Source organism: Periophthalmus magnuspinnatus, chromosome 14 (assembly GCF_009829125.3).
Source record: "Periophthalmus magnuspinnatus isolate fPerMag1 chromosome 14, fPerMag1.2.pri, whole genome shotgun sequence".
Taxonomy (NCBI): Eukaryota; Metazoa; Chordata; class Actinopteri; order Gobiiformes; family Gobiidae; genus Periophthalmus; species Periophthalmus magnuspinnatus.
The window spans coordinates 29340338-29355390 of NC_047139.1; the positions used below are offsets into that span (position 1 = coordinate 29340338).

A 15053-nucleotide genomic window follows, 5' to 3' on the forward strand; every position below is an offset into this window, starting at 1 on the left:
GTAAACTAATCTCAGTTTATTGTAATAGTTAAAGAATATCAAATGGGTCTGAAGCCATTAGTGACCCCGAAGGGCAATTGACTGGGAGCTCCACCAGGGCCCTCGGGCCCTCAGCAGCAGCAGCCTATTAATGGTAGCACCACTTCTGACCTTGAGTGAAAAGCAGTCACTGTTGGAATGAATCTAAAGGTACAGCATATATGTGTGATGAAGCCATACAATATTTACACTTACAAAAACAAAATAATAAAACATTGTAATTCAAAAATTGGGCTGTAGTGGCCCAAAAGCTGCACTGTCCACCTCCAGTAAGAAACAAAAATACTGTCCAAAGTCCCAAATAAACTTGTATATTGTTTAGATCATTTAGACTTGTTTTAGACATACTGTTCTTTGGGAAAGGTGTATGCTGCTCCTATGGGCGGAGACGTCAGTCCTGAGACAGAGGGGTATTTAAAGATGGCGGTTGTGTGTGTTGGAGGGGAGAAGGTATTTCTGGAGGTGGTGCCTCCACTGCTGCCAGTGCTTGTCCCGGTGTTGGGCTGTGAAGAGGCATGGTAGGGCTGCTGCGGCAGAAAGGAGAGGGGAGGCTGGATGGGGGGTGAGTAGGGCTCCGGATAGTCCTCCTTGTTACAGGCCAGTCGGTAGCTCACGTAGTCTGCTGTGTTTGGAAGCTCCTCGTAAAATCTGCTCGAATGCTAGGGAGTAAATAAAAATAGTGTTAGCAAACTCTAGTGGTGTAAGTGCTCCATGGATTAAAGAAAACATCACCAAGTAGCTAATCTATGTTTTGTAAGCGGTAGGTCCGGGGTAAATCCTTTTTATATTGTAGGATGCCTGGAAATAGGGCTGGGCCTAGCTGATATTACAAGAAAATTATTATTTTTTCCCTCATACTGATAAATCACATAAAATTGCTTTCATTATTAATATCAATATTAATTTCCTGAACATAAACAAAACTGACTTTTAATAAATTATACAATTTCCTCCTCCAAAATCTGAACTCTGGTCCAAACCACATGCTTTGACTCAGAGGACTGGCTGTTGACCTCTCAATTGTAAAGATCCAAGCATTCAGTCATTGAATCTTTGTCTCTATTCAAATTGGATTCATTGCATCACCCTACCTGGAAATCGTCTGGTCTCTTCCTCAGTGTCTGGGACATCTTTCTGGATTGAGAGTCATTTCTAATCAAACAAAGCACAGTACAGTCTATGTGAATACATACAGATAGGCCATTTGTTTATTATTCTTGTTTTATTCATAAAGGTGTCACTCACGATGAGTTGTCTTTGCGACTCCTGATTTTGAGGATGAGGACCGTGATGGTGATGCCCAGTAGTACTCCAGCAGCCAATAACAGAGCGATGACACTGACCACGTCACTGGTTGCAATCTGAGGTAAAGGCTTATCTATAAAACAAAAAACAGTGTATATTTTTTTTAGGGAGAACGGCTTTTCTAGTTGATGTTGTAATTATTTAATATTGATAATAAACTGCATACCAATTACACTGATGTCCACTGATGCAGCACGTGTCCCGATGCTGTTAGTTGCTTCACACACGTAGGTCCCTTGAAGTTCATATGTCACTGGTCCTTTGAAAATGAGGAGGTTGTCGCGGATTTCAACAGTGTCTGGGATGGAACCATTGATTCTGTAATACAAAGAAATGACACATTAAAAAGCATTGTGAATCATGGGTAATGAATATACACTCACTTGGTATTAAATAATAAAACTATACTTACATTCTCCACTGGTACAGAGACACTGAGGGGTTGGCATCGGCCAGACAGTTGAGCTGCACGTTCTCTCGGTTCAGGTACCAGTTTCCATCATAGCCCTCCACCATGACGTCTGGCTCATCTGTGAGGCAGGAAGTGGTAGTTTTATGTTTGAGTTTAAAAGGTGTATATGTAGAGACTTTTGTGCTTTTGTGAGTATAATCACACAAAAAATGTATTCGCCTTCATTAACTGTCAAACTGTCAGAAACCAAGACCAAAACAAGGTCTTTCTTGCTGTATCAATTATTGCATTAAATTAGCCAATAATAATAATAATAATAATAATAATAATAATAATAATAATAATAATAATAATAATAATAATAATAATAATAATAATAATAATAATAATAATAATAAAACCAATATTTGTGATATATACAACCCTGACCCTTCATCAGAGCAAATTCATTTGTCTTATTTGGCTATTTTGGTTTCATCACTGCACTTTTACAACAAACAATCAAACTTTACACTGATGCCTTCATATTGCCAATGTGTTTCTCAGACCTATAGGCAGGCTTGTTAGGGCTCAGGGCAAGACAACTTTTGCCCCCCTTGTCATCTCCCCAGGTGGCTGGTTCTTTCTTGGGGTGTTTGTTATTTCTGTACATTGTTACAGCCTCCGTGCCGTTTATATATTCATGTATACTTTTGCCATTCCTCTCTCCCTCTTTCTTGGTCTTTTCTCTCCCTTTACCTGTCCTGCTACCAGGTGCCACCCAGTTGATCCACCTAGCTGCAATTGTAATCAGCTGTAAATAAAAGGATGGTGCTGCCTCAACCTGGTGGCCAATGGGTTCTAGTCACGGACTTTATTTGCCAGTTTTTGTTAGAGCAGCAGACCTGCCTCGGCGCATAACACACACGTTGTTACCAAGTAACTAACTAAATAACTAAGATGCTTACACTGAATGTCGAGGATGACACTCTCGGTGAACACTTCCTCATTGTAGGTGGTGACACAGGTGAGCGTCTCACGATGCGTGTCGCGACTCGGTACCAGGATGTAGTCACTCTGCACCGTATATGTCCCGTCTTCATTTCTGTACTCCCTGGTGCTAACCTCTCCCTGGACGCGTGATTCCCACCTACATGTAATGATAAGATATTGGTCACAGCATATATGAAGAAGGAACACTGCCAAAAAGATAAATAAATAAATGTAGCACTAAATAGGATGACCATGGATATGCCGTAACAGAATATGATTTTCACCTTTTTTCCAATTGTGACATACAGAGAGATTAGAATAGCTGCCAACATATTGCAATAATATATACAATAATATATACATATATTCATAATATACAGAGCTATTTACAGTTTTTTTCCATTCTTTTCACACATTCTTTATACTTAGTTTAGTTTGATTCAAACATGTATCTGAAGAGGTGGTCAAATCAAATAGAACATCTCTCATCAGTTCACACAGTTCTCATGCTCTTTCTCAGAACACATGACACAGCTCTTATTCATAAACACACATGTTCAGTAAATTCAGCTTGTTTGCCTGTCCTCATGCCGTAAACGATTTTGGCCCAAACTCAGCCACTTTCAATATAGAAACTCAAACATAAATGCCAAAAAATTTGCACCTAAAATCTAACTGCAAAGAATTTCACACTGGAGTCAAACAGAGACAAGGGTCTCTAAAGCAGAGATTAGGCTGTATGAGTAGGCCTGTAAAGTGACATCCTACATATAGTTAGATGTAAATGTATTATCTAATTTTACATAAAGAACATATCCAATACAAGTAGTGTAACAGCTCTTCTAGCCCTGGATTCCTATGTATTTATTTATTTTATTTTATCTTATCAGGAAGTCCCATTGAGATTCCATCTCATTTTCAATGGAGTGTGACTTACACAGTTAAAACATACAATATTTACAGTTCATAAAATGCACAGTAAAATGTACATTTAAATATTTACTGAACCTGTGGTTAACAGGCTTCAGATAAAACAATTACAGTGGTCTGAAAAGATGACAGATATAGTGTGTTTAAATTCACTTGACGAAATTACACTGTTTAGTTTGAGTCGGTTTATGAGAGTGTTCCATAAATGAGGGGCATAAAATCTAAAACCAGTTTTCTCTTACTCTGTGTAGATTTGTGCTACTGCTAAGGTCAGTCTCTCCTGAGACCTGCTGCGGTAATGAAAAGAATTGAATTGAATCAGAGGGTTGAGATACTGTGGAAATTTGACCAGTATAGCTTTGTAAATGAAGATGTGGATATATATGTGGGTCTGCAGTGAGGTCCAGCCAACCTCGCTGTACAGTGATGAGTCTGTCAATGTAATAAAACAAAGTGTGCTGTGGTAAATAGTATCATGATTTTTTAAGGTGTTTGCTGTGTGACCATAAATGAGGTGGCCATAATCCAGTGAAGAAAGGACTGTAGATTGAATTCATGTTTTCCTATTTTTATATGAAAAACAGGCTTTATTCCTGTAAAGAAAAGAAGAAGCAGCTTGGATGAGCAGCGGAACGTCTTCACTCCTACAAGATTTCTCCAGTTGACAGATTTAACTTCGTTGTGTGCGATGGATCAGACCTGGACGACTGAGGGTCTACACAGACACCTGTAAAGAAAACCTATTCAAATTTGAAGTTTTTGTGAAATGTTGTCAGTGTTGTTTTAAAACAACCAAATACCGAGGTCATTCTAATGAGGAACTTGTTCACTGAGGTCAGCATTTAAAGTTCTGATGGGATCGTAGGAGCCTGTCACATGAGATATGGTCAAGTGCATATTTTTAGTTACTGATGAATTTAGGACCAGTTTTAGATTTATTAGTAAAAAAAATCAAAATAAAAAATCAAATGGATTTTGTAATTTGCATAGAGCTTCCTGAACAGTAAGTGCGATGGAATACAAAATTGTGTCATCTGGATAAAAATGCGCAGGAAGATGAGGGGAAAATATTATTCATATACAATGTAAAAAGTAATGGTCCAAGGATTAAACCTTGGGGAACACCCTTTTTGGCCCAATTTAGAGAAAACTGTACCAAAACCAAGGGATGCAAGTTTTTTAGGTGAATATTTGAGTCTACAGTATCAAAGGCCTTCAAAAGTCAACGAAGAACACCACACAGTGTTGTTTCTTGTCCAAGGCATGAATGATATTATTGACTACTGCAGTGACGGCCGTGATTGTACTGTGGCCCGGTCTAAAACCTGATTGCTGTGGATCCAGGATATTGTTAGAAAGGACCGCAATTGAGAGTTTACTGGACAGGCTTTGCCAGACATGGTCATTTTGAAACTGGACAATAATTATTAAGGGCACTTGTAATCACCACCTATATGTAGCGGGACAACCTGCACTGACTTTCACAAAGATGGAATGTTGTCAGTCAAGAATGTTAAATTAAAGATATGGGTCATAAGAGATGAAACTATGGTGCACTAAGACTCAATAACTGTAAACTGAGGTTGTCAGCACCAAGAGATTTGGTTTGGGGTTCAAGTTTATTAGGTGATCTAAGACTTTATTTGTTGTAATCTGTTTCTTTGTTAGTGTTTTCATTAGCATTTACATTGCCTGCCTCTATAAAATTATTATAAAAAATATTTGCCATGTCACTCTTATTTAAAATGGGTCACATCTGAATACTTTATAATCTGCAATGTTTACATCTTCATCTGGAATACTAGCCAAGATTCTGTAATGACAAAGATATCTGGGTTTATGTCATCACATTTATATGATCAAACTTGGGAAGTAGGCTTCATACATTTAAATGGGGTACACAAAGCCCACAAATATTTCTTAATTCAGTATGAGAGGTAATTAAAAGTGTAAGTGTATGTAAAGAGTAATCTCCAATGGCTGACTGCATTAAAGCAGTGATTCTGTGTGGTCCCTGAGAGCATGACTAGGACCTGGGCACTGTCAAATGAATGAAAGAGCACAGAAAAACATATGACCACCTTGAGTTTTGACTCATCTTTGGCAGATGATTGATTAGTTTTCAATATAAAACTGCATTTTACTGAGATGAAATTTTGTTTAGGAAAACTAACTTAAGTTCTGTGCTTCTGTCTGTAGAAGTGTACACTTGTTAATAAAATATAATAGGTTATATTTCAATGTAACATTGACATTGACATTAACATGACAATATAGACAATAGATTTTTGGACTAGATGAGCCATATCTACTGACTTTACAATTTAACAGATTTTTAAAAATGTAATTTTACATTTTTCTAAATTAATTTATGAATTATTCATTTGTTATTTATGGTTGTGTTTATGACTTGGCACATTTTGTCTTCCATGTGTATTTAGTCGCCTACCTGATGGTTCCTGGAGGTTTTCCATTTGCTAAAACACAAGTGGCCACCGGAGTTTTTACTTTTGATGATCGAGCCGCCACGAGTGTTGGTGTGGAGAGACTCATCTGGGTCGTGGGTCGAACTGTGAAAGATAGTATACATTTTTTACCTGAAATATAAGATCTGATAAAAATGTTGCATAATACATTGCATATGCTGGATTGGATTATGGTTGGATTTATAACTGGATTATGCAACAAAACAGCATGCTTCTACAAACAATTCAAAACAACTCATACACAGATGTAGCCTACATGGACATTATTACAAATGTGAAGTTAATCCAATCACATCAGATTAAGTCAGGGAGGACTTAAACATTTGTCAAATTTAAATGCACGTAACAGCACACATACGTGAGGCTGATGATGACGACGACCATTTGGTGTGCTGAAAAAGTTTTTTGTTTTTTTCAATTCCAAATTGCATCTTATTAATTGTTAAAAAATAATAAGCATTTAGATCTGATGTCAGTCAGCCAATCAAAATGATTGATTATTATTATTTATTAAAATTATTATTGCCTTCATTGAGCATTTTAAAGGGTCTCTATAGAGGCTTGTACATTTAAGACCCTGTATCTCACCTAAGACTGTAAGGTTGACTGTGTTTTCTCTGTTTCCTGCGGGGAAGGTGGTGTATTCACAGATGTATGCTGCTTCATCAGACAAACGCAGCGATGAGAAGGTGATGGTTGTGTCCTCCAGGTTTGGGGTTCTACGTCGCACAGCTCCATTCTTAAAAGTGACGCGGTCTCTGTACGGTGGTGCCACGGAAACGCCTAGAGACGGATTTGCAATGGCCACATTCTGCTTCGAGCCATTTACCAGCTTCTGCCACGTCACCTGGGCAACACAAGGTCAGAGTTCAGAAAAGGGTATACTTAACTTTAACAAATTTTATTTTAGAATTTTATTACTTTATATCACTTTCTGATTGGTTAAATGTGTTGAGACGGCACACTGCCGTGCCTCGACCTTTCCCTCGTCCCTCACTTGTAAACACATCTCAGACAAGTTTACCACATGTGCGTCTTATCTTTGTCTCACACCAATAATTCAGAAACTAGTTTGCAGCGGGTTACTGTTGATAATGAGAGAAGCTTTGTTTGGCTTTGCTGGACGAGTAAATGACCCATGGATGCGCTTACATCTTTGTGCATATTAATGAGTTGCACTAATTTATTCATACCCGCAAATTATTCCACATTTACTTGTTTATAAGTTTCCCAGCATTATTGTACACAAATAATGTGATCATGAAGTGAAACTAACATGAAAGTCTTCATGCCAGTGTAGGTCCTAATCACATTATGAAACAGAGATGGTGAGCCTATAATATTTAGGTTATAATGAATAAATCAAAGTGTTATGTTGAAGCATTCATTTGTAGACCACTGTAAAGCATGTTTAGGGGCCTAGTGGGGCACTATCACATAATTTATAATACATAATGCAGAAATGTAATTACACCAGTTGTAGTACACGCACTAGAAAACAGGAAAAATGTGTATAATGATCAAAATTTTCTGGGGAGCCCCCTTTTGGTAATTAGAAGTATTTTTTGCTTATTTGTTGTGGCTATTGGTGCTCTTAGCCACTATAAATACCTTTGTACTTAAATGTATAATGGTAGTACAGATACATTTAGTGCAGACAATGGCATTTGTGTGCATCAAGTTGTGGAATGTTAATAATCACAAGTCCAATGGCACTGAAATAGTGAGGCCTCCAACTGTTCGCCTAGTGCCCAACTAAGAATATGTGACCATTCATTGTTTAATGTAGAAAACATGCTTTGTACTTTGAAAGTAGTTCCTTAAACTATTCTTTAGGGAACAAATGTGACCAGTAGTACAGTGTTTAAATGTTTTTTGTGGTTGTAGTTACCTGTGAGATTTTGACTGGTGGAGAGCTGTTGATGAAGCGACACCGCAGCTCGACCTTTGACCCCACAAAGCCTGACTTTTCTTCGTCCATCTCCACACTCTGTCCCTGTACCCCTATGGAGAGAAGAAAAGATAATTACCACTATTACATTGTCACAAGTTGAAAAGAAAGATGCTTAAGTAAAGAATGAATAAAATGCTCCATGTATACTTGGCAAAGTAAGGGCATTCTGGCATGATCTTTTGTTTACAATCACCAAAGGACACTGAGCCCAACTGTCCAACATGATATGGTTCATCAGCATGAGCGGTGAGGTGGGGTCAAAGGTGAGGGATTAAAGGGAGGTATAAATAAGCACACAACTGACTTGGTGATCTCCTTCAGCAAATCCACTGTAGACCTTCGCCACCCTGTCACGTGTGTTTACTGCGAAGTCAATTTGTACTATGTAGGGTCAGAAACAAGAGGTCAGAAATAAGCTTGAAAATATTTACAACTACTACTAATGCCACTTCTGCCCCACTCTGGTTCCTTCTCCAAACTTTTAGATTGCCGGACGGTCAAACGCCAGCGCGTTATTGAGAATCAGTATTAACTTCTCATTGTTTATTATACTCTAAACAAAATACAATTTTTGTTATTTTGGGTAAAATGGTCACAATGGCTGCCCTAATTCTCATTCATGCCTCAGTAAACACAAACAAACGTGACATTGCACAATGACCTCCTGGGCCATCTTCCCAAGGGGAAACTCTGCAAAACAAGATAAGATGTTTGTGCTGCACCTATGCTATGTACAACTATGTAAAACGTACATCAATAGAAAAAGATGTTTTAAATACTAATGATAGTGATAGAGGAGTGCTGCACTGGATCAGATGCAGCAAAACCTAAAAAAACCAAACAAAAAAAAACCTCCCAAAAACACGTGTTTATTGGACTTGCAAGCTTGAAATCTTGTAGAGAAAAGTAGAATCTTCATTCTACTTTCCTCTACTTTCTGTGAACTCTTTGTCTTCACAAAGAGTTTTATAGCTGACTCCACTATTCTCTTTCTCTAAATGTTTTCAATATTTTGTATTGGTTGTAACACTCAAGTAAAAGTAAAATGGCCCAGCATTGATTTCCTTAATGGTAAAAAATGTGTAAGGTAAGAAAGTACCTGCAATTGCAGTAACTTAATACAACTATCTGTCACTGCATTGCTGGAGATAATATTTAAAACCCACACAGAGTATACCGTTTTTAAACTATAGCAGTTTTCCCACCCCAGGAGTATCACCACAGGCCATGCCTCCAATGGTACTCAATACTACTCCTACTTATACTTATGATACTTACAAGTTAAACTATACAAGTAAATTGACTGAGTGTCAAATTACTTTCCCTCCTGTGTTACAAATGTAATAGCATACATTTTGAGTTAAGCTTGAACAAACAGACTGCCCTCATCCTAACACTGTATGATAGATACTCTGTGATGTATAGCCAAGGGGGCTTTCCATATGAGTATTGTATTTTTAAAAAGAAGTAGTAAATTATTGAGTATTTTAATGTTAAGAGGGCAGCTGCATTGATTTATCCCATAGCTGTCTCTATGACACAAACTAGATGTGACAGACACCACACTGTGTGAATAGATTTAACTAAACTCTTGCCAAAAAAACAACAGTGTACCATGTTAGACAGTTAAGCATTATTTGTGTTTGTTTATTCTCATTTTTTAAAATCAACACTAAGCTCAAATCTGGTGTTAATAAACTACATTTTATAGATTAATTCCAAGGCCAGTAATAGCAACAGTACTTGCCTTCTTTCCTTCTGTGTTTGTTGGTTTTAAGTTAATATAATTTATCCTCTATGCCATCTCCTTTTTTCCACGCTTGGGACAACCACAATTTGTCCTCTGGCTTTTTTTTTTTTTTTTTTCAAAATTACGCAAGTATTAGACCTTATTCACAAATATATTAATCAAAAGCCCCACATTTAGGCTTTAGATTATGGCTTCCTGCCTGCATCTCTCTCACCTTCCTCTCTTTCTCTTTGAGTGAGCCTGTATTCTTCTATTGTTTTCTGTATGGGAAATGACCTCAGTGCGCCACAAAAAGATAATGCTTAAATAGCAGCACACGGGTAGGAAAAAGGGCATGGGAACGTGAGACAATGGCGGTATTGTCTGACGACCTACAGCCACGGCCGGTGCATCACAACATAATTCAATTCAAGTTTATTTCTATAGCAGATTTTAAACAATTTGAGCTGACCAAAGTGCTTCACATAAAGTCAACAAAAACAAATATACAGATAGCATGATACATAGGCAAAGAACCATAAAACACAAAGATATCCTTCCTAGCTGGTGTAAAATGCCAATGCACACGAATAAACAAATGTAGTTTTTACTATGGGAAAGGGCTAACTTTTTAGTGTATGTTCATTTTTAAATATTGAGCCCATAGTGAAGTCTTCTGATCCTGGCCTGTTGTGAAGTATACGTGTGTAAATAGCTTGAAAAGCTTTTGGCCACAATGGATTAGCAAATAAATGACCAGTTTGGATCAAATATTTACCGTTTACAGTCAACAGGTCTGTGTATTTTATCATTATAATAGCAATTTACAGAGTTTTAAATACATTCAAACTATTTATTTATTTATTTATTTATTTGAAGGACAGTGTGCAGATACATTAAAAAGATGGCTGCACCAGCAAAATGCTAATTTCCATCTGTTTCCACCTGTTAGTTTCATCCACTCTCATCATCAAAAGTCTACAGTCTGCAAAACAAAAAAACTGAACAAACAGAAAAATGAAATACACCGGAACAGATAAAGAAGACAGATTAACTGTTTAATCTTTAGTCCATCAGATCTGTGATTGATCTGGGATTATACACTGCCCCATCTTTGCTCTGGTGGTTTCTAGAATACTAAAGAAACCTGGATCAGATATGGATAGTTAATACAAGATTTTAGACAAGATAAAGTCAATCTAGAAAACCAATATCATTATACTTCTTGTGACCTGAAACTGCAGGTTTTGAGAATCTCTGACCCTATCAGATAAATTATTTCCTCCTGATTTGTGAGGGCTTTTCCCCATTCAAAAGATCCCATACTTTAATTTGAATTGTGCAAATGTGATATTACAATGGAGGACCATTGTCATAGTCTGAAACCATGAATAGCATCACATTTTGAGCCACTTGTATTCTTGCTCCAGCAAATAAAGATTTGAACACTTCCATGTGGTACTTATCCCTGCTGTAGAATGTTCAGCTTATCACGTCAACCTGTACTTTGTTGATTCTGCTTAGGGCTGGATGATATGAAAAGAAAATTTTCTATTTTCTATTACATTTTTCTCTTTTGAAAAAACAATTAAATTGGCTTTACTAGATGAGCCATGTCTACTGATTTGATTTAACTGGAAAAAAAATAGATTTTACATTGTTTATGTTCCTAAGCATAAACAAAAGTAATCACATATCTTCCTCCAGAGTATTGGCTATCATTGATGATTAGACATGAAATATACAAAAAGTACTTGATTTGTGTTGGTTTGATATTTATTTCTTTGTCAAAAATACGTATGAGAACAATTTGAGAACAGCCCTTTAGTTCCTGCACCATTGTAAGGTAAAAGGGTTATGGGCTGAGAGCCTTTACGCCTAAACTTGATGTCGCTTGCTTCATTTTGGGGCACTCTCTAGACTATTACATCATCTGTTATTACTGGAGTGTGCGTAATCTCCCATAGAAACCTGGACTCCATTTTGTAACTTGGTGCCCATTCAAAAGTGGATTACAATGTCCACTACTGCATTTGTGGTAGTAGCAGAGGTGGGCAGAGAGTTATTCAAATAAACATAAATGAAGATCCACTCAGAAGCAGATATCAGAGGTTAAAATGTGAGGCCAATTCTCCCGAGGGACTGGGAGACAAAAAGGCTTAAAAGGGACAGAAGGCCGGTTTGTTTGTGATGTGCGTCCCAGGATTATTTCTGCATCAGAGACTCAGTGTTTGGCCTCCAGCTGTAGACTCTGCTGTGGATTATGCTCAAATTCAAGCGGATGTCTCTCTGACAGTTTCATTCAGCCTTTTTTAGACTTTGTACTGTATATGATTGTTGGAGAAAAGACGCGTTGTAGCATACCTTTTAATTTACTTTTTGTCACTGAAGGAATGCAGACAAAATTAGAATAAGGCCTGATGTAGAGACCTCTGCAAAGGCAAAGTTTTATGCCCAGTACTAGGACTGCACAATATATTATCAAATCGAAATCACTATTTGAGTTGGCGCAATTATCATTAAAGGCTGCAATTCAGATAGTAATATCTTTGATAATTAGTTTATTAGTTCATATCAATTTTCTCTCAGATGTTAATGCTGCTGGAGTTGTTACAAGGAGCACTGTGAACAATTAAAGATTGACTGATTTTAAATATATAATCTAATCCCAATCAATTTTCTTCTACTAGAATTTATCCCAAAATTGTGCAGCCCTACCTATTACCCATTCACGTTCACTAACTTAGACATCATTTATAACTTTTGGTGAGACAGTAACGTGGCTTTAGTACAGGATCGGATCAATAATGATGGAGTCAGGTGTGTTAAAACCACTGATGATCCTCTCAAGAATACTCAATACAATAATAATAATAATAATAATAATAATAATAATAATAATAATAATAATGTAAGTTGTTGTCTTTAAAATGGCAATGCACACTTCTCATCTACATCAAAGTTGATCATTAGTTCAATCAGTTGTCTTTATTTTTTTTCTTTTAACAACAAAAAGAATAAAATCAACTTTTCCAACAACATTTTTCATACCTCACAGAAACTTTTCCACTCTAAAGTTAAGATATTTTTTCTTACAATATTCTTGTCAGCTTGATGGCAGCCAACTTTGACAGTTTGGGAGATGTCATAGTGCTCCTATAGGTGGCTGTATTTCTAAATGTATTTATTTTTACAGTAGCAATAGTGAGGCGGCTGGGACTTGGCAGCGATCATGTTGTTACACCCTTCCTGCCACCATGCAGCACTAATCCCCTTCAACATGGCAATCCCACTCACAAACACGTATGCACAGAGGCAAATTACTATGGAACAAGCAAAGAATCGGGTTTATCTCTGACTGAATACAGCAATCACAGCAGATGTCCCAGGGTCAACACATCCGTATGTCACCACCACTAATGTGTTGGGCACTAAAGAGACAGTTCTTCTCAAAGGGGTCAATCAAAGTGTCACTGTTTAAAATGTTTGAAAATAACAAAAACAAATAATCTTTATTATTATTATTGTTTGTAAAAATCATGGAAGGGCAGAGTAAACCAAGATTAAATCAGGACTAAATCTGAACAAGCTCTTAATCAAGGTAAGATGAGGATCCTGTCAGGTTTGAATGAGAATTAGGTGTTAGCCAGGACATAAACAAGATTAAATGCACCTGAAAATGCACCATAATACATGCACAATATGCTAATCTTCCTAATTGGGAATCTAGACAAATGCAAAAGAGGCCACAGGCGCTGCACTGGTCCATTAGTGCCATTAAAGGATGGGTCAGACGGAGAGGACAATAAAGAATTGCTTATCCTATATCATCCTATATCAGAATGACAATGAGATCTTGATCAAGTTAAAACAAGGACAAACAAGTCAACACACTGTCTAAGCTATAATTTACTCTTTTATTTTAATCTCTCAATAACACAGCAAAATACTACTGTGTACCGCCAAGGGCACCCACAGCACATTTTGAAAACCATTCATTTAGACCCCTTCCTCATGTGCTCTGTTGCTTCAGCTTGCACCCCAGCTGCAGGATGTTTGGGTAATCACCACTGCACATGTTAACAGCAGACAATAGCTAAGTTCATTCATTCATTTTCACACAATGGACAAATGTGGAAGTGCAATGTGTAAGTGCGGTCAGGGCTAAGACAAGTGCACACCTGCTTGACAATTGAACACAAATCAAAGCCAAAAGCATACTAATGTGGTAAAGACAAAAATGAAAGAGAACTTTAAATAGTTATTTTAAAATGCATTATTTAGATACAATTCATGAATTAACTGATACATGTTACCAAATGTTTTTATCATCAGATTTCTTTGTGCGTTATTCTCGTGATCTGATTTGTACTGGCCATGTTAATGTGCCCACTGTAAAGGACTGGGTGAGTTCAAAAAGAGGATTTGTGGCATGCATCTGTCACCACTGTACTCAAATCTGTAACTAATGGCTCTATGAAAAGTTATGGTTTTGCTTTTTTCATAAATTTACATTTTTATATAAATATATTTCATACTACAAATTGCCTGTATATTTGGAATGAACTACCCCATCTTTTAACATAATGAACTTGTGTCACAGTTAAAAATAGCACACAGTATACATTCACTTAAAGAACAGAGTCAATACTGGACACACTTCTGAATTTAAAGTCTTGATTTGGAGCAGGGATAATTAATTTCACTTTTCACTTGGATAATTTCTGTTTCTCAGTAACTCTTAATCATAATGTGCCAAAGGTGCCCATCTCTTTAAATTTCATTTTTTGTTTTGTCAACTACACAAGAAAATAGTTATCAGCATGCTGAATCTGTCAGGCTTATTTATTTAGCACTAATTAATTAACAAGCCTGACAAATTTAAATAGCTGAATTAAGCCAAAACCCATAATTGCATATCCTATATAAGCATACACTACTACCTTTTGCTCGCAATCAGACACAATCTCACAAGGAATATCTCGTTAACCATGTTTATTCATTATTTAGTAGCCTACTTACTATAACACTGTTTACATGCGGCTGCAATTAAAAAAGAAAAAAAAGTATTACGATTCATAGCCTACCTGAAATTAGACAAATCCCCATAATTAAAATCCACAGTTTGTTTTCCATGGCAGATCCTCTGTTACTATTCTCTTGTTGTGAGTTAAATTCCTGTGCACTGTGCTCTTTTGAAACTCCTGCTGCTCTGATCGTCAGGGT

At 36.9% G+C, this 15053-nt stretch overlaps 1 protein-coding gene across 1 annotated transcript; it reads right to left on the minus strand.

Moving 5' to 3' along the window:
• Positions 1–218: 218 nt before the first annotated feature.
• Positions 219–14999, minus strand: nectin1a (nectin cell adhesion molecule 1a). The gene is made up of 10 exons (XM_033978396.2): positions 14915–14999; positions 8036–8148; positions 6733–6991; positions 6108–6228; positions 2704–2885; positions 1757–1874; positions 1511–1662; positions 1285–1417; positions 1131–1191; positions 219–698 (listed from the first exon to the last, which is right to left on the minus strand). The coding sequence occupies exons 1-10, from the start codon at positions 14961–14963 to the stop codon at positions 378–380; spliced, it is 1509 nt and encodes a 502-aa protein (XP_033834287.1). The 5' UTR covers positions 14964–14999; the 3' UTR covers positions 219–377.
• Between the last annotated feature and the right edge of the window lie 54 nt (positions 15000–15053).